The 19,346-nt window shown below is 42.2% G+C and overlaps 1 protein-coding gene across 1 annotated transcript in view; it reads left to right on the forward strand.

Annotated features, from left to right (window-relative positions):
* The first annotated feature begins 808 nt into the window (after positions 1-808).
* LOC111150077 (PAT1 homolog 1, processing body mRNA decay factor) overlaps positions 809-19,346 on the forward strand; it is a 30,531-nt gene continuing 11,993 nt past the window's right edge. Inside the window, exons 1-11 of the mRNA XM_022507417.1 lie at positions 809-834; positions 2,897-3,008; positions 10,448-10,665; positions 10,963-11,043; positions 11,611-11,805; positions 12,742-12,843; positions 13,509-13,598; positions 13,817-14,037; positions 15,262-15,351; positions 18,045-18,225; positions 18,702-18,825. Of these exons, the coding sequence (XP_022363125.1) occupies positions 820-834; positions 2,897-3,008; positions 10,448-10,665; positions 10,963-11,043; positions 11,611-11,805; positions 12,742-12,843; positions 13,509-13,598; positions 13,817-14,037; positions 15,262-15,351; positions 18,045-18,225; positions 18,702-18,825 (1,429 nt within the window). The 5' untranslated portion in view covers positions 809-819. The remainder of the gene's footprint in view (positions 835-2,896; positions 3,009-10,447; positions 10,666-10,962; positions 11,044-11,610; positions 11,806-12,741; positions 12,844-13,508; positions 13,599-13,816; positions 14,038-15,261; positions 15,352-18,044; positions 18,226-18,701; positions 18,826-19,346) is intronic.

Raw genomic sequence — 19,346 nt, forward strand, 5'->3', positions numbered from 1 at the left:
CTCGGCGGCCTCGTTGACCTTGCTGCCCACCGCCGCGCTGCCCTTTCTGGCTCCCCCGCGCCACGTGCCCGGAGCGCCTGGCGCCTAAAAATATCACCCCGGTTGAGCCTCCCGGAACGAGCCTCCGCTTTTTAAAAACCGGGCGCCGTCATCACCTCGAGACACATAAATCACAGCCCCGACCTGCTGTGGACTCAGCGGGTGGCGTGCCGCTCACAGCGGCGACGAATTCAGCCCCTTTCGAGGACCTGCACCTGTCGGGTTTTGCCCCCTCCACTCCGCGCACAGGGTGTCTCGCCAGGACCACCGAGCCCCCCGAAGACCGCGCTGGTCGCTGGAAAAACAGCCCAGGAACCTCCATTTCTCCGAGCCCAGGATCGGCCTGGGGCTCTCTAAAGCCATACCCTGTGACAATCACAGGGGTTTTCTCCGCCCCTTCGGTGACGGAAAACTCGTGACTCGGACCTGAGCGCTGGGCGGACGCAGAGAAGCCGGGGGCGGAGCTGCGAGTCGGGCTCGCGAGGAAGCCCCCGACGGGCGGCGCGTGCGCAGTCTCTCTCCACGGGACCTCCTTCCCGCCGCTGAGACTAGGAAACGGGACGCCAAATCTGTCCTCGCGCAGCCGCCGCGCCGGGCGCCGAGCGGGGCGGCCGCCCTCCCCGAGGCGCGCCTGTGCACGTTCCCACGCAAGCTCCGGCGTACGGCGGCGGCCAGGGGTCGCGAGCCGGTGGAGGACCCGCGCGCGGAGGAGCCGGGGAGTCAGCGCTTCTTCCCTCCCTCCCCCATTCCCCTCCCCGCTCCCTCCCCCCCTCCCCAAGAATGTTCCGCTACGAGGTGAGCTCTTGCGACCGGAAGTGACCCCTCCCTCCCTCCCGCGCCCCCTTTCCTCTCTCACCCCCGGCGCGTCGGTTCCGCGCCCCTGGGGAAGGAGGGGGCTGGCGGCGGGACCCAGGGGTCCGAGTAGAACGCGTGGGGCCTGGGGTCGCGGGTTTAATCCGAGGGCGCTGAGCCGGCTCCAGGGGGCGGGACAGTCCTATCAGTTGCCGCTGGGGAGAGTTGGCCTCTGTTTTGGGGTGGGGAGGGCCCGTTAAGTGCTGTAACCAGGCCATCCCCCACCCGCACCCCGGCAGGAGCCGCGGAGGGGAGAGCGTTGCACCCATCCGCTGGCTCTTCTTGAGGGAGAATCTCCCGGGAAAGCCTAGAGACGCGTTTCCCGCTCTGGACCCGGAACCACCTCCCCCCCAATTACACACACACCGGTGCGCACGGGCACCCAGCGGGTCAGCGGGGCCTGGACTTGCCCTTTACTGGGGCCCGAGACGGTTTATCAAAGAGGGCTCGGAGTTGGGAGGGGGCGTGTCCCGTAGAAGTTCCGGGCGAGGGGAACCAGACCTGTGTTTGGTGACCATCCCGGGAATGTAGCAATAGTCGAGAGTCCTGCCCCTGCCACTAACTCGCTGTATGACCTTGAGCTACTCCTAGTCTCTGGACAGAAAGTTTCTAGACTTGTAGACTGAAAGGGCTGCTCTGGGTGATCCCGAAGAGTCTTTCTAATTTAAAAAAACAGTGATTTGGTTAAGTTGATCTTGGCGATTTGGAGGGGAGTGCCGCTGGAAGTTGCCTCTGCTGTGGAGGCTGTTGCATGCCTGCTTTGTGGAAGTTTGGAAGGGTTTAAGACGGGTAGAATGGCCTTTTGGCCTAACCTTGCCTTTGGGAAAGCCTATTTAAGGAGGTTGCCTGGCAAGGTGTATCACAGACCTGCTATCGATGTGTGGTATTGTGATTCTGAGTCTTTGAAAATTGGGGCCACAGGTAGTTGATACTTGATAGGAATGGTTCAAGACCAAACTGACTTGATGTAAACGTGGAGAGAGAGGATGAGATGCGGTAGGCAGTTTCCAAAAGAAGAGAACTTGAAAAATAAATCAGTTGAAAACTGAAAAGGGGGGGGGGTGGTATTTAAAATAGAACTGACCTAAATTGTTGTGGTGATAACTAGCATTGTTTAGCAAATCTACAGTCTTTGCTTCATTTAATCCTTACAACTCTCTAAGGTATTGTCCCTTTGTTGCCACTCTGAGCAAATGCAGAGCTGGAGACACACTAGGTACTTAGACGTGTTTAATGAGTTAACCAGAATATGACTTAGCCAAGTTTGCACCACTTGTAAGAAGGGAGCCACAACTTGAACTCACCATATCATAGCTTTTCCCGAGTTCACTTAATTGGGTTTGAGATTTTAGCTTTCTGTTTCATCACCAGATGAAAACAGAGGGGGGAAATGAAGAGAAAACTTTAAGAGGACATAATAAAATAGTTGAAATTTTGACCTGAAAATGAGGAACATGATATTTTTGTTGAAAGATATACATAAAACTCAAAGTAATGATAAAGTGTGCATTTTGAGTTGTCATTACTATTCTAACCAGTGATATCAAGAAAGTTGGGGGCCTAATTTCTTGGTTGCATGAAGAAATACTGTTATTAGATTCTTGATAGAGAAATGAAGTGTTTCGGAAAAGAGAAACTGAAAGAAGATACTGCCATTTTTCAATGTCAGGGAAATTGGAGGTAGAAAAAATGATGTGTTTACAAGAGATCATAAGCTATTCTGATGATTAGGAAGACAAAACATTTTTTTTTAAAGACTTTATTTATTTGAGAGAGAGAGAGAATGAGAGAGAAAGAGAGCATGAGAGGGAAGAGGTAGAGGAAGCAGCAGACTCCTTGCCAAGGAGGGAGCCAGATGTGGGACTCTATCTGGGGACTCCAGGATCGTGACCTGAGCCTAAGGCAGTCACTTAACCAACTGAGCCACTCAGGCGCCCCAAAATGGACATTTTTTAAATGAAGGTGTGAACTTCATGAATAGCTAATCTCTTTTCTCTTTTTTTAGTCTTTAGAGGATTGTCCTCTGGATGAAGATGAAGATGCATTTCAGGGCTTGGGAGAAGAAGATGAAGAGATTGATCAATTCAATGATGATACATTTGGGTCAGGTGCTGTTGGTAAGTGACATCTTTCTCTTTTAATGTCATCTAGGTCTCTTGTTCTTCCAGTGTTCTCTTTTGTAAGTGCTTTGTCTTAGTAGGAGTAACTACATTCACAAATTTAGCAAAATATTCTATTCTTGGTCTCAGAATAGTTCAGTCTTCACTGGAAGCATCTACCTCAATCCCCTGGGCCCCTTTTTTGCCTCATTTATATATAAAACCAGATGCTTTCTGAGCCCTGTGCCTTCTGGCTATAATATCTATAGCTCTAGGTTGATGCTCTAAGGTATGCTAGTCGTTAGACAAGTAGACATTGTATAAAGATTTAAAATAATCCTAGAAGAAGGAAATTTTTATTTATGGAACATATAAGTTTTGGAAAATTAGTAGACTAAAAGAAAACTTGGCCTTGGGTGGGTATGTTTTAAAACTCAGGTAACCATTGGTATATTGCATGACCCCGCTATTGCCTTACATAGTATCTTCAATAAAATAAAAAACATTTTGTTCTAAGAATTGTGGTGATAGGAAGTCTTCATAAGTTAGAAAAGTGCTTGCACAGATGAAAGTTTCCCATCCCTAGATATAGATAAGTATTTTAGGAGTTAGAAAGGGTAAACAATTAAAGAGTCAGGCTAAACTTAACATGGCTCAGAGTTATAGTAATCTAAAATGGGAAACTTAGGCAACAGATTTATATGATAAAGTTTGAGAATTAGAGATCCTTAAGCAAATATACTAATAAAATGTATTTTTAAAAAAAAAGGTAAGAGTGGGGCACCTGGGTGGCTCAGTGGGTTAAGCCGCTGCCTTCGGCTCAGGTCATGATCTCAGGGTCCTGGGATCGAGTCCCGCATCGGGCTCTCTGCTCAGCAGGGAGCCTGCTTCCCTCTCTCTCTCTCTCTCTCTCTGCCTGCCTCTCTGCCTACTTGTGATCTGTCCCTGTCAAATAAATAAATAAAATCTTAAAAAAAAAAAATAAATAAATAAAATAAAAAATAAATAAAAAGGTAAGAGTTAATGCAAATATTTTTGTTTTAACCATTGGTGTAGAAAAGTAGCAATAAGAATGTTTCTGTTGGGATGTGTAAATCTGTGTGATTTCTTTGAAATCAGCATTTCTGTCTATGCAACAAATATTCAAAGTTAAGTAGCAAGAGGAAATTTCACAATAGTGACTGATCTTAAGATGTTTAATATCAAAAACAAAAGGTTTTAAAGGTGTGAAAGTGGCTACTCGTTTTGCAATGATGTGACCCACTTGAATTTATTAAAACTTAGACCAAGTTGAATTAACTGGGAAAAATGAGAATGCATAGTATTTTTAGTCAAAGTTTACAAAATTCTGTAGAGATTAAAACTGCCACTCTCAGGAGCAGCAGGAGAACCACTTAAGGTAGAAGTGAGACTGATTACAGAAGGAAACCAAAGACCTTTTGGATCATAGCCATAGTTTAGGAGATGAGATCCTACAAGAGGATGACATGATCTAAGATGCTGTTCTCTCTCCATGGAGATCACTGGGGAAGAGATGTTGACTAGAATTGCAAATGCAAGGAACTGATATGAATTGCAAATTGTATTTGGAAGTTAGTTTAGTAATAACCTATAGGATACAATAGAGGTTACAGACATTGTGTGCATGTTTCTAGGACTTCTTTTCTCTTAAAGTATTGTACTGAATGTTATTATTTTTTTAAGCAAATTCCTCAGGTTTAAATAAAGTTGGTGGGATTGATTTATAGATACTATATTAAAATGAGACAGCATACTAAAATGTCCTCAGTTTTGAACCTGGACAGAAGAGTAATAGTTTCATCTCTTCTCATTGACTTCCGGCATGCTATGGACAGTCTTTTTCTGCTTCTGTGTTCCTCACAAGTTAGGGAAAATATTGCCTTAAAAGGACATTAGAGTGTACAGAACTATATATGATATGATGGGAAAAAAGAAAAGTGCACACATGTTGAAAAAGCCACTAGGGTTATACTTTAAAAGAACAGGTAGCAAAAAGTAAAGGCAGTGAAATAGCATATGGTTAGCCCACTTTGTACCCTAGGGCACAAGTGATTAAGAAAGACTTTTCTTGGTCAGCAAAGTTTGTAATGGGGAAAAGATGTCCAAATATGAATCTTTATAATATACACTAATTATAAAGTTAAAATCTTAGGGAGAGAGAGAGCACATGTGTGCATATGAGTTGGGGGGAAAGGGCAGAGGGAGAGAGAATCTTAAGTAGTCTCGGTGCTCAACAGGGACACCAGTACAGGGCTCGATCTCAGGACCTGAGCCGAAATCAAGAGCTGGACACTTAACTGACTGAGCCACCCACATGTCCCTCAAGTTAAAATCTTAATTCTTCAGGGGGCACTGGGGTGGCCCAGTTGGTTGAGTGTCTGACTTTGGCACAGGTTGTGATCTCAGGGTTCTGGGACCAAGACCTGTGGCTGGCTCCTTGCTCAGTGGAGAGTCTGCTTGGTCTGCATGTCCTCTACCCCCAAACTCCCCCCACCCCCGACACTCATGCTCTCGCATGCTTGTGCATGCTCCCTCTCAAATAAAATCTTTTTTTTAACTTACATCTTTATAATATCTTGACACAACTATTGTACAGATTTATTTATTTATTTATTTATTTATTTATTTTTTAAAGATTTTATTTATTTATTTGACACAGAGAGAGAAATCACAAGTAGGCAGAGAGGCAGGCAGAGATAGAGGGGGAAGCAGGCTCCCTGCCAAGCAGAGAGCCCGATGTGGGACTCGATCCCAGGACCCTGAGACCATGACCTGAGCCAAAGGCAGAGGCTTAACCCACTGAGCCACCCAGGTGCCCCCAGATTTATTTATTAAAAAAATTGCTAAGTCAGCCTGTGATTTCTTTAATGCACCGTACAGGTAGATACATAGCTGGTGTGAAGAATTTAAATCAGGAGGTAAAATGTCAGACCTTGGACATATGTTATGGTTTGATAGTTTTTAACTCACAGAGTGAGTGTCTTGAATGATACTTGTTAGTAGTTATTTTAAGTCACTGGCTACTAATGCTCTGATGTCATCTTTCCTTAAGAAACTAGTCCTTGTCTTCTGCATGGAAAAATGTTTACATCATCTTTAGAGCAGTAAATAGCCACAGTAATCTCAGCTCATTCTCTAAAAATAAAAGTTCACACTTGCAGAGTGCTTATTATCTGCTAGGCACCATTATGACTGTTTTATATTTATTATTAATCCTCACAAGAACCCTGTGAGGTAGGTACTGTTATTATCCTCATTTTAACAAATGAGATAGAAGACTATGAGAGAGGCGAAGTAACTATAAATGCAATCAGGGTAAACTACCCGTTATGTTTAAACAGTCCTTGGGGAATCTCTGGAATCTCCTGCCTCTGCTTGGAAGAGCCCCCCATTGTTTCCACTTCCCTTCTATTGATAGCTGCTATAATCTTTAGGGACTTAGGTTGTCTTAAAATTAAATCACCTGTACTGCCTTTTCATGTGGTATTTATTCAGAATTATTCCTGAGACAGACAGTGGGGGGTGGGGGGGGGTAGTTGGGTTGGGCGTTGCTAGTTGCTAGCTGTGGGTGGATTCAGTAACCGGTCACATCAGGGTAGAGATTAATTAGTTGAAAGAAAACAAAAACTTCTTTTTCTTCATTTTTCTGGTATACCTTTGCCTACCCTTTATTATTTTGACCATTGTGGATCAGGGTCAAGCTTTGTTATATCTGAGTAACTTTATTTTTAGATCATTTGAAAAAGATATGAGTGAAGTATCCTCTAATAGTAGGGGCTTGTGATCTCTTGATATTGCTTCACATGAGTTTTCACAAGAGCAAGGAAAACCTAAAATGATAATGATGGGATTCTGTGGCTTAGATTCCTTTGCTTACATCGTTCAGATGGTAATAGTTAATTCACAACAGAGCCCTTCTTGCAGAATAGGGCTATTTAACGAGTGTTTTTTTAAATTAAGGACAAACTGTTCATCTTTGGTAGGCTCTGACAAACTTAGTAAGCATGAATATGGGAGGTGGTGAATGAAAACAACACAAGTTTAAGAATCCTTCTGCATTAGAGCAATCCACTAACAAATTAACTCTTTTTTTTTTTTAAGATTTTTTTTATTTATTTGACAGAGAGATCACAAGTAGGCAGAGAGGCAGGCCGAGAGAGAGGAGGAAGCAGGCTCACTGCCAAGCAGAGAGCCCGATGCGGGACTCGATCCCAGGACCCTGAGATCATGACCCGAGCCGAAGGCAGAGGCTTTAACCCACTGAGCCACCCAGGCACCCACAAATTAACTTCTTAAATTGGGGAAATAAATGTTTTAAAAAATCCCCTCATTCAGGATTATAGAGTCCCCATTTTTTGGCATCACTGAATTAGTAAAATTACAAAAAACAATCTGTCCTTTAAAACGTACTCAGCTTACTCTTCCTTAGCAAAGATGACACAAATATTAATGTCAACATTGATTTTTTTTAAATTTACATTTAATTAGCCAACATAGAGTACATCATTAGTTTTTGATGTAATGGTTAGTGATTCATTAGTTGCATGTAATACCCAGTACAATTGATTTTTAATAACACTAATCTTTAAGAATATTTTTCCAGATAACTGATAATTTAAATTAATGTTGTAGTTTTCTTCTAAAGTGCATTTTTTTCTTTACCGCAAGTGATACATTGAAATATACCACAGTACCCAGACTAGACAGTGATTTGGATCATACCGAATTATACATCTGGAAGTCTCCCTTCCCTTGTGTTTTGGATCACCAGTTTTATGTGATACATTGTTATGAAATAAAAATCATGAATTTTAAAAGGGACTTAAGCTACTTAATAAATATTTGCATAAGATGTTAAGATATATTACAGTATTAATCACTACATTGAAAATTTGCAAATAATCCAAGTTTCCATCAGTAAGGGATAAGTTAAATTAGTATATCAATAGAACAGAATCTTATACAGCATTAAAAAGAATGAGGTAGTGTTATCAGTAGTTACATGCCAAGTGTATATACATGAAAAGTGTCCAAGATGTATTGCTTAAATAAAAAGAAACAAGTTGAACTTTATAGTTTGCATTTTGAAAAACTTAACATACCTGTAGAATTCTGGGGAACTTTCTAAGTTATATATTTGTGTGATGTTTAAATTTTTAATTAATAGGATTTTCTTTGTAAGCAGGAAAAAAGTTAATATTAACAAGTTGTACATGAGCCTCTCAGAAAATTGTCAATAAATCTAAAGAATCTCTCTCTCTCTTTTTTTTAAGTGGCTACCATTTATTATAACCTTGTTGTATACCAGACATCTTTCTCTTTTCTTGTTATGGTGCCTCCAGTTCTTCATTCCTCTTTTTTTTTAATGAGGTACATAGAAAAATTATGTGAGAAGGATTGCCATTGAGGACACTTGCAGAAAGAATTCTGTGTTTTTATGTTAGTTATAAAGAGAATTATCAGGGCACCTGGGTGGCGCAGTTGGTTAAGGGTCTGCCTTCGGCTCAGGTCATGATCCTGGGGTCCAAACCATCCAGTCCTGCCTTGGGCTTCTTGGTCAGTGGGAAGTCTGCTTCTCCCTCTGTCTCAACCCCTGCTTATGCATGCTGCTTGAGCACTTGCTGTCTCTCTTGACAAATAAATAAAATCTTTAAAAAGAGAGAGAGAGGAGAATGATCTGTTACCGTTTTCTGTTGAATTTTATAGGGCGTAAAGAACGAACTAAGAATAAAATATATACAGATACATTAGGTTTTTGTGGAGTTTGAAAGTCTTGCCTGTTTAGATGAGGTGAAGGTAGCATTAAAATGAAAAGGCTGAGGAAAAGGTATCTGAATTTGAATGCCAGAAGGGGAAAAACATTGAGTCGAACTTGTGCAGTGGCAGCAGAATGGAGGAATGAGATGGAGGAGCACTGGAATGACAGAGTGATGGAAATAAGGTCTAGTTCTAGAGAAGCTGACAGAGGGTTGTGAAGATTTTTACCTATGCTGTAGCAGGACTCCAAAATAATGCTGCGTCGGCATACAGAATGAGAAAACAAGCTAGTGCTAGAGCTACAAACCGCCGTATAGGAGTGTGCAGGAATAGCGAGGGCATTGTCAACGCGGAAAAGGACTGGACCCAGCTGCGGGTCGCCACCACCTTTGCCCTGGTGTTGCTGCCCTAGCCACCCGGCAGGCCCCCATGCCTCCGGTGTTTTTTCTCTTTTTCCTGCCCACCCCTCACATCCCGAATCTGTTCTTAGTACAGCAGCCAGACTGTTTGTTTCAGAAAGGCCACATCAAAACCTCCAGTGGCCCCCCATGTCAATCAGAATGACCCAAAAGGCCCAGAAGGAGCTCCCTCCTACTAGCTACTTGGCCTCACTCTCTTTGATCGTTCCAATCCAGACACAGTCCTAGTTGACTCTCAAAATCATCCCTTGTCTTTAAGTCCTTTCTACGGACTGGCCCTCTATGTGGAACACTCTTCTCCCAGATAATCTACATGGCTAGCTATCTTACCCTTGAATCTTTGCTCAGATGTCACCCTCGCAATGAGGTGTACCGCTCTGTCCCGTTTGAAGTTTTCAACCTGCTTTTCCTCCATATACCTATATAGTATTTCATCTCATACAGTATCTAAGTTACTTATTTGTTATGTTTTTTATCTGTTATCTGTCTCTTCCCTGCTTGAAGGAAAGTTGCAGGAGACCAGGGATCTTTTTGTCTTTTGTACACTGATCTATCCCATGTGCCTAAAACATTAACACATAATAGGTGCTCAACAAATATTAATTGAATGACATGAGTAGATTTGAGAGCTCGTAAAGAAGATGTCAGGTATAATCTAAAAGAACATGTATGCTAACGCAGTGGGTTTTAACTTCCCTTTTTTGCCTGATATGTCATAGAATCTCAAAACTAGGGATGCCTGGGTGGCTCATCAGTTAAGTGTCTGCCTTTGGCTCAAGTCATGGTCCCAGGGCCCTGGGATCAGAGTCCCTCCTTGCTCAGTGGGGAGTCTGCTTCTCCCTCTGCCTGCCACTCCCCCTGCTTGTGCATTCGCACGTGCATGGTCTCTCTGATAAAAAAATACAAATCTTACCAAAAAAAAAAAAAAACAAAAAAAACCTCAAAACCAGTGAGTTGTTGTGTACATACCTATCACCGGCTTAGAAGCTTAGAAACTGTTTTCAGAATACAGTTTGAATGCCATTGGTAATGAATTAAGCTGTCCCTCTAAGTGCTTGAATTATATTCCTGGTAGGATGTTATCTGTCCTTAATAGTGAAAAGCCCACTTTCCTATGACCCTTAGTTTAAATCTTACTTTGTTTCTCTCAAGTGGAAATGTACTGTCTTCTGAAGTTAGAATTGTTCATTTGGTTAACAGAAGAATTTCATCCAACCTTTAGTCTCAGTATAAACTATGTTTCTTGTGATTTTCTTATAGATGATGATTGGCAGGAAGCGCATGAGCGCCTGGCTGAATTGGAAGAGAAGCTGCCGGCGGCAGTTAATGAACAAACAGGCAACGGAGAAAGGGATGAGATGGACTTGCTGGGTGACCATGAGGAGAATCTGGCAGAAAGGCTCAGTAAGATGGTGATTGAAAATGAGCTAGAAGATCCAGCTATCATGAGGGCAGTGCAGACCAGGCCAGTTCTGCAAGTGAGTAAGTTACTCTGATCTGAGAACTATAGCCGACTAGTAATTAAGGTGAAGTACTGAGCTGTGCCGTTTTGTTTCATCTGCTACCCTGAGAAACTTGCATATACCATAGAAAATTGTTGATATAATTCCTGATCGGAGCAGGTGAAGGGGGGAGTCAGGTGTCGTCTGGAGTGCTGTAATTTCGTCTTCTCAAGCAGTTGAGACTCTCTCAGAGCCTTGTTCACCACAAGCAGTTAGAGCATCCCGAAACCTCTCACTACTCCAGACTTTGTGTATGTGTTTCCTTTTTTGTAGCCCCAACCAGGAAGTCTGAATTCCAGCATCTGGGATGGGTCTGAAGTTCTGAGGCGAATCCGAGGGCCACTGCTTGCTCAGGTATGAAACATTTTCTCCTTATACAAATTCCTAGTATCCGAAAACTCCTGTCTTGACCCTTTCCTTACTGAAGCAATGTGTTGATGTATATCATTTGCTGTTATTATGTTGATTACTTAACCTCCTCATAGCTGTACCTGTTGATTGTACATTTATTTACTCAGCCTTCATGCAGTGCTCATTTGTGCTTTATTTTGAAAGGTTGAAAGGGAGCCATTAGAATTTGAATTTGTTAGCGTATAATTCAAATTGCTTAAGTCATTTCTAGGCAGAACCATAGGAATGAAGAACAGGTCAGTGTCTACCAATGGTTGTCTGCTAAGGGACACTACAGCAGGAGTTTGGGGGAGTGTCAGAACTGCTCTGTTCTTGATCGTGGCAGTAGATCCATGATATGTATTTATCAAAATTCAGAGGGCACCAAAGAGAGGGAATGTTAACTGGATATGAAATAAAATTTTAAAATTTCTTAAGATGCTTTTGGCATCTGTGCAGATTATTAAACATTTGTTATGGACTAATTTTTTTTTCTTTTCTTTTTTTTTTTTTAATGATTTTGTCAATTAGGAAATGCCCACAGTATCTGTATTAGAATATGCCCTGCCTCAGAGGCCCCCGCAGGGTCCAGAAGACGATCGAGACCTTTCTGAGCGCGCATTACCACGGCGGTCAACGTCACCTATCATTGGGAGTCCTCCTGTTAGAGCCGTCCCCATAGGCACCCCACCTAAGCAGATGGCTGTACCCAGCTTCAACCAACAGGTACCTCTCATTAACAGGCACTCAGCCCAGGATGTTGGGAATCTGGGCAAAATTATTTGGGAAGTTGGCGATGCTGGGAGGAGGGTGGAAGTTTTGGGTAGGCGTTAGATTAGAAAGAGAGATAGCCAATTAGAGGAGAAGTTAGTACAAATAAGAGACACATTCCCTAATGCCCTTTTCTGGTGCTGCTCCTGTTGCTGCTGCCTTTTAATTGGGGGAGAAAAAGGGTAGTTAACCACATTTAGTGTATATATCCTTTTCAGTGTTTTGCTGGCTGCCCTCAGCATTGGCAGAGAGGTAACTGAAAGCTGGGGGGAGTGGGAACACACAGCATTGTCCACATCCCTTTTTACCTTTAAGATATCCCTGCTTTCCCTAGAGCCTGTGCAGTCCTGTTCCATAGACTTTCCTCCACCTGAAACCAGCAGCTGAAAAGGAAGGCCAATTTGGAAGGTATGGGGGGAGGGTGGTGTTGGTATGGCCCTAGTTAGGTTCAGTATTCTATAAAACGGTGGAGTCCCAATGTATCACAAAAGAGCTGAGCATGGCGGCCATATCACAGGGGCTTCAGAATAGGACTTAGTTAATCCTCCAGCTTTCTTATCATTCCTTCTCCCTCGCTGCTACCAAAATAATATCCTCTTGCAGAGAATTGCAAGTCAGAATATCTGTTGGTACCTCCCTCAGATAGCATGGAAGGGTGGGGATAACTGGAGAATTAGCTAAATCTTCCTCAGTTACAAGTGGCACATTGCTTGGTGTTTACGAGAGGAAGTGACCAAAGGTTCTTACATGAACCCATAGCCGTAGCAATTTGCTTAGAAGTAGGGCTTTGCATTGAGTTCTGTGTCTCTACCAGTACTCGAGGGGAGGGAGAGTAGGTGGAGGAAAAACTGACTTCATTGAGTGTAGTTGTGTATATGTTTGTCCTGATAGATCCTGTGTCCGAAGCCTGTCCATGTCCGGCCCCCGATGCCACCACGTTACCCTGCTCCCTATGGTGAGAGGATGTCTCCAAACCAGCTCTGCAGTGTCCCGGTATGTGCCTTCACGTCCTGATGAAAACGTGCAGCATATGGTTTCTGATCACCATTAGTATATAGAGGTCTCCTAAATTAGGTGCACTTGTTATAGTCTCCATACTTGAATTTCTGGATGTTATGGTCCCCAGGTCAGAAGACATGGTTCATCATGTTCAGTTGTTTCATACCTGAGCTTTTTTTTTTTTTTTTTTTTATCTTTAAGAATTCACACCCTGGGGGGCGCCTGGGTGGCTCAGTGGGTTAAAGCCTCTGCCTTCGGCTCAGGTCATGATCCCGGGGTCCTAGGATCGAGCCCCGCGTCGGGCTCTCTGCTTGGCGGGGAGCCTGCTTCCCTTCTTCCCTCTCTTCCTACTTGTGATCTCTGTCTGTGAAATGAACAAATAGGATCTTTAAAAAAAAAAAAAAAATTCACACCCTGCATGGTCATCTGGTTTCCTGCTGTTTCAGTCCCTCATCCTACTGCCTCCTTCTTCAGGTTACATGATCATAGTGCTTCCTGATGTCTAGCATTGCTCTCTTTCATATTCCTTCCATAGACAGCTTTTTTATATCCAAGTTTTTTATATCCAAGTTTATTCTGCATTCCTACTAAATTCCTTTATATCGATTTACAGATTTCACAGAATATGTATAATTTTTTGTCATATTTTTTTTTCCTAGAACTCTTCCCTGCTTGGTCACCCTTTCCCTCCTAGTGTTCCTCCTGTTCTCAGCCCCCTCCAGAGAGCACAGCTTCTTGGAGGAGCACAGGTAAGCTTGTGATGAGCCCGACCCATGAAGAGCTCTCTTGCTTTCCTAACATTCATAGGTAATACCTCTCTTCGCTGTTAATCAGTCTCTACTGCCTCTTATTTTATTCCTTCACTTTTTCAAACAAAGTTACTGGTGGAAACAGTATTCACTTTTCTGTGGATAAAAGCAAGAGGCTTGCTGATTCACTAAATCTGAGATCTTGTCCCTCTTTCTAGCTACCGCCTGGACGGATGTCTCCCAGCCAGTTTGCACGGGTCCCTGGATTTGTGGGTAGTCCGCTTGCTGCCATGAATCCCAAGTTGCTGCAAGGGCGAGTAGGGCAGGTGCTTCCCCCAGCACCTGGCTTCCGTGCCTTCTTTAGTGCTGCGCCCCCTGCCGCTCCGCCGCCTCCACAGCAGCACTCCCCGGGCCCAGGGCCTCACCTGCAAAACCTAAGGTGTGCAAACTAATGCCACTCTACCCATCAGTCGCCCAAGACTCTTTATCAGTGAGGCTTCCATGTCTGCAAGGGATGTGTTTTGAGATGTTATTGGATTGTCTTCTTGTCAGACACAAAAGTGTTTGACGGTCTCCAGGCATTCTTATGAATGAACATTTTCCTAAAGTCACGTGCTTCCTGTGTAATTTGCATATTGCTAATCACCCCTTTATTTCTTCTAACCTTTCTTAGGTCTCACTTTATATCCATTTTATAAACATCCACGTGCACAAAGTGCTTATTATGTAACAAGAATTACCAAATGCTAAAAACCAGAGATGTAGATGCTGAGAAGTCAGCTCATCTCGGTGCTGGCCAAGTTGCTCACTTCTAATCTGGTTTTATAATAGGGGTTTAAATTTCTGCTTCTAGTGAGATTGTATTTTATTACATGTCATATAGTATCAGGATTCCTCAGAGAAACAGAACCAATGAAGTATTTGTATGTATACACACGTACATATGTATATATGCACATACATTTTTCTTTATATAATGAAAAGATTTACTTTAAGAAATGGCAAAGGAAATCCATAAAGCAGGCCAGGAAAGTGGAAGTTCAGATGAGAGTTGAACTTGCATTCTTGAGTCTGAAATTTGTAGGTTAGGCTGGCAGGTTGGAAGCGCAGGCAGCACTTCTGTGTTTCAGGCTTGAGGCAGAATTGCTTTGTGTCTGGGAAATAGCAGGTTTTTGCTCTTAGTGCCTTCAACTGGTTGGGCGAGGCCCACCCACATTTTCAGAAGTCCTCTTTTTCCTTTTTTCTTAATAACAATATTATTGTTAGACTGGTGTTTGACCAAACAACTGGGCACCATAGCCTATGGCCAAGTTGACATAAAGTGACTATCACACATAGATTTTCAGTGTGATTCCCAAATAGTTGAAACTAAACACATTAAATCTTTTGAGACTTCTGTTTACAGTTAGGAGGAAGAAGAAAATAGTTACACTGCTTCCCTGCGAATTCACTCAAATTTTATGGTCCTCTTCTTAGGAGTTGAGAATTAGTCTTTGTAGAAGACATTTAAAAGTACTACAGTCTTTTCCTTCTGAAAGATCTGAGGATAGACTTGAATATTCCCTTGAGTGTGCTGTGTGAGGTTAGCCTGTATTGACAACATTCTCTAAAACTTCAGATCACAGAACAACAGAATTAAAAACCTTTCCCTTTTTTTTCTTAGATCTCAGGCCCCAATGTTTAGACCAGACACGACTCACCTCCATCCACAGCACCGTCGGCTCTTGCATCAGAGACAGCAACAGAACAGAAAGTAAGGACTCATCCTGCTCCTTGGTGGTTTCTTAATTCAATTTTTCCTTTTTTACAGTATAACAAGGTGCTGCTTATTTAGTTTACTTTTTAAGTAAATTTAATTTGTACTAAGTTTATTTTACTGGTAAAGAAGATCATATGTGCTGTCATTTTATGCTTTTGATATGCTAGTTTTATTTATTTATTTATTTATTTATTTTTCATTTTTGGTGGGGGGAGAAGAGAATCTTAAGCAGGCTCCACACCCAGGACAGAGCCCCACAAAGAGCTTGATCTCACAACTCTGAGATCTTGACATGAGCCAAAATCAAGAGTCAGACGCTTAAACAGTTGAGCCACCCAAGTACCTTGATACATTGGGTTTAAATGACAAGATTTTTTATTAACTAATTTCTAAGATTCTATAAATCTGTTTATCGTACATCAGAAATATAATATAGATCTGATTTTTTAAGTCGTTTTTATACTCTCAACTACCTTTGTTTATCACCTCAGCTCAGAAGTGACTTTGAAATATAATGGCTAGGTTTGTATTTTTGTCTTACGTAAAGCCAGCAGTCGCTCTGTTTTTGCCTGTAATCTAATCTTTAACAGATATAAATATGTACTTATGTGTGCAGCCCTGGCTGCATATCGGGCACTGTGGTAGGTTTGGGGGACTGAAAGAAGAACGAGGTATGTCAAAGTCCTGCCTTCATGCGTTTGACGTTCTATAATCGTTCATAAACCAAAAATAGAAAATTAAACATAACTTTGAGGTTTCTTTAACCTTTAGTTTTATGGTTCTATGTGTGTAATTCCTTCTCACTTTCAGAGAAGCTCTAGAATATTTTTTGCAGGGGAAGAACAACATAGGCTCTTAAAATAAGACACAAAAAGTGCTAACCATAAAGGAAAAGATTAATACATTTGACTATGTTAAGATATGAAACTTCTAGTGCTGGAATTTAACAGTATGGTTTTATATATTTGAGAATTTCTGAAGAGAGGGGCTCTCATTTATATAAAGTGTTATTACCACCAAAAAAAAACAAAAACAAAAACAAAAAAACAATGGGAGATACAGAAATTCTGGTGGGTGTTGAGTATATCTATTATCTTATGTGTGGTGATGGTAAGGCAAGTGTTTGCATGTCCAGACTTAAAAAATTGTACACATTAAATGTGCACAGTTCTTTTTATGTCAGTTACACCTCAGTAAAGCTGATATGACTTTGCTTATATGTGGAATTTAAGAAGCAAAACAAAAGAACAAAGGAAAAAAGAGACAAAAACTCTTAACTATAGAGAACAAACAGATGGTGACCAGAGAGCAGGGAGGGTGGGGGATGGGTGAAATAGATGATGGGGATTAAGAGTACAATTATCGTGATAAGCACCAAGTAACATTTAAAACCATTGAACCATTATATTGTACACCTTAAACTCGGAAAAAAAAAATATTTCAAGCTTGCTTATAATCAGGAAAACACAGATTAAAATTAGATAGCTATTTTACATCATCAGACAAGTAAAATTTGAAATGTCTCAACACTCATTATTGGCAAGAATATTGGTTAGTCTCAGCCTCTTGTAAGGGAATTTGGCAGTAAATAATAAGGTTGAAAACATGGATACACCACATGCTAGCGGTTCTTTTTGGTATATACTTGGCTATGCTGTCAACACAGATAAATGTGAGGAGAGTAACATTGAATAAGAAGCAAGGGGCAGACTTAACATGTCCAGTAGCATTTATGTAAAAGTTAAAGGCACACAGAATAATACCATATAATATTTAAAGACGGATACGTGAGTCATGAGTCTTAAAAACATTGCAGGGAGGGGTGCCTAAGTGTCTCAGACGGTTAAGCATCTGACTCTTGGTTTTGGCTCAGGTCATGGTCCCCAGTTGTGAGATCGAGCCCCACATCAGTATCCATATTCAGTGTGGAGACTGCTTGAGTTTCTCTTTCTCTCTCTCTCTCTCCCTCCGCCCTCCCTCCTACATGCACATGGGCACAGAATGTCTCTCTTTCTCTCAAATAAATAAAATCTTTTTAGAAAAAAAAAGAACATTTCAGGGGGAGTGCATACAAAGTCAAGATAATGTTTCCTCTGGGAAGGAAGGGAGGCGGGAACCCAGGATCCAGACAGGGTGCAAAAGGGCCTTAACTAAATACAACAGTATGTTGCTTTAATACTACTGTTTAAAACCCTGAGGCAAATTGGGGCAACTAAATTTTTTTCTTTTTTTTCCACTAAGTCTGGGTGGTGGATAGATGAATGTTTATTGTGGGCTTTTCTCTGTATTTGAAGTATTTCATTATTTTTCTGCAATTTAAAAAAAAAGTGTATAGATTGTGAGTCAAATTGGCCTGCGTTCACATCTCTTTGGCCTCGGTTTGTTGTCTTCAGTGGAGAAAATAAAACCACCTACCTCTTAGGGTTGTTGCAGGGCCTAAACAGAAGTCCGTGGGTGAGAGAGCGCAGCACAGGTGATGAGGCACTCAGGTCTCCGGGTTATTTCTTTCAGTGTGTATCGCATAGCTCTTTGTTCTCCGACGTGATTAAGATTCGGTTCTTTTCACTTTGTTAACGAAAGCAAAGTGGAATCTTTTTTTTTTAACCGGCCGGGCTTGTTCCTGTGTTGTTACAAGGCCTAATGAATACTGTGACTTGGAGTGAATGCGCCCCTCTATTTGTTTTCAGTCAGCATCGCAGTCTCAATGGTGCTGGAGACAGAGGGAGTCACCGGAGCAGTCATCAAGACCATCTCCGAAAGGATCCCTATGCCAATCTCATGCTGCAGCGAGAGAAGGATTGGGTCTCTAAAATCCAGATGATGCAGCTGCAAAGCACTGATCCCTACCTGGACGATTTCTATTACCAGGTAGACGACCATTCAGTCACTTATTCTGGGGAGGCGCTCAGGGAGATACTGGTAGACCTACATACTGACAGAATCTGCTTTTGATGTAGTTTTCAATTGGGTAAGAATTGACTAAGCAAATTCTGTCCTCTTCTGAAGCTGGAGAGCCTCTCACTGTTCACTAGAAGGTTTCTATGTTTGCCTCTTATTCTTTACAGAGGCTCTCGGGCCAATGTTTTGAAATCTCTTTGGCATCAATAATCTGGTTTTCTCAGTTAAACATATTGGCAGTCTAACTTTAAAGATATTTCCATTGATGTTGGGCTTTTCTGTAGGCTGGGATTTTTTGAGAAGTAAATATCTGGCAGTCTAGCAAAAATTAAAGATCGATGCATATGTAGAGTCCCAGTTGTTGCTGCCGCCAGTATAATCGTGTATGATAAAGAGCAGCCGTACTCTGGGCTTGTGTTGCAACTGAAATCATCTTCGTGTGGTAGAATTACTTTGAAAAACTGGAGAAACTGTCAGCTGCTGAAGAAGTACAAGGCGAAGGCCCGAAAAAGGAGCGCACCAAACTCATCACCCCGCAGGTGGCCAAACTGGAGCATGCGTATAAGCCAGGTAAGGGCCTTACCCCTAGGCCCACAATAAAAGAAATTGAACCTGCTGTCTGTACGATAAATAGAAATAACTGTGGAGACGACTGGATACAGACGTTCAAAGCTCATTCGTAAGGACTATTGTCCTGAAATGCAGAGGTCTGCCTTTATTGTGTGGAATGAGTGGTTTAGTAGATGGACTTGTAAATCCTTCACTGCTTGGGATTCCTTAACTTCTAATTTTTTTTTTAAGATTTCTATTTATTTATTTGGCAGAGAGAGACACAGCGAGAGAGGGAACACAACAGGGGGAATGGGAGAGGGAGAAGCAGGCTCCCTGCTCTGCAGGGAGCCTGATACGGGGCTTAATCCCGGGACCCCAGGATCATGACCGGAGCCAAAGGCAGACGCTCAGTGACTGAGCCACCCAGGCGCCCTGAGATTCCTTAACTTTTTAAAATGTGTTATAATTTCTAGTATCCCTATAATAAAAGGGAAATACTTCAGGTTTTTATTACCACTGCAACCAAAAAATGGGAAAAG

Source organism: Enhydra lutris, unplaced genomic scaffold, assembly GCF_002288905.1.
Source record: "Enhydra lutris kenyoni isolate GAN:26980312 unplaced genomic scaffold, ASM228890v2 scaffoldscaffold22, whole genome shotgun sequence".
In the NCBI taxonomy this organism is placed as follows: Eukaryota; Metazoa; Chordata; class Mammalia; order Carnivora; family Mustelidae; genus Enhydra; species Enhydra lutris.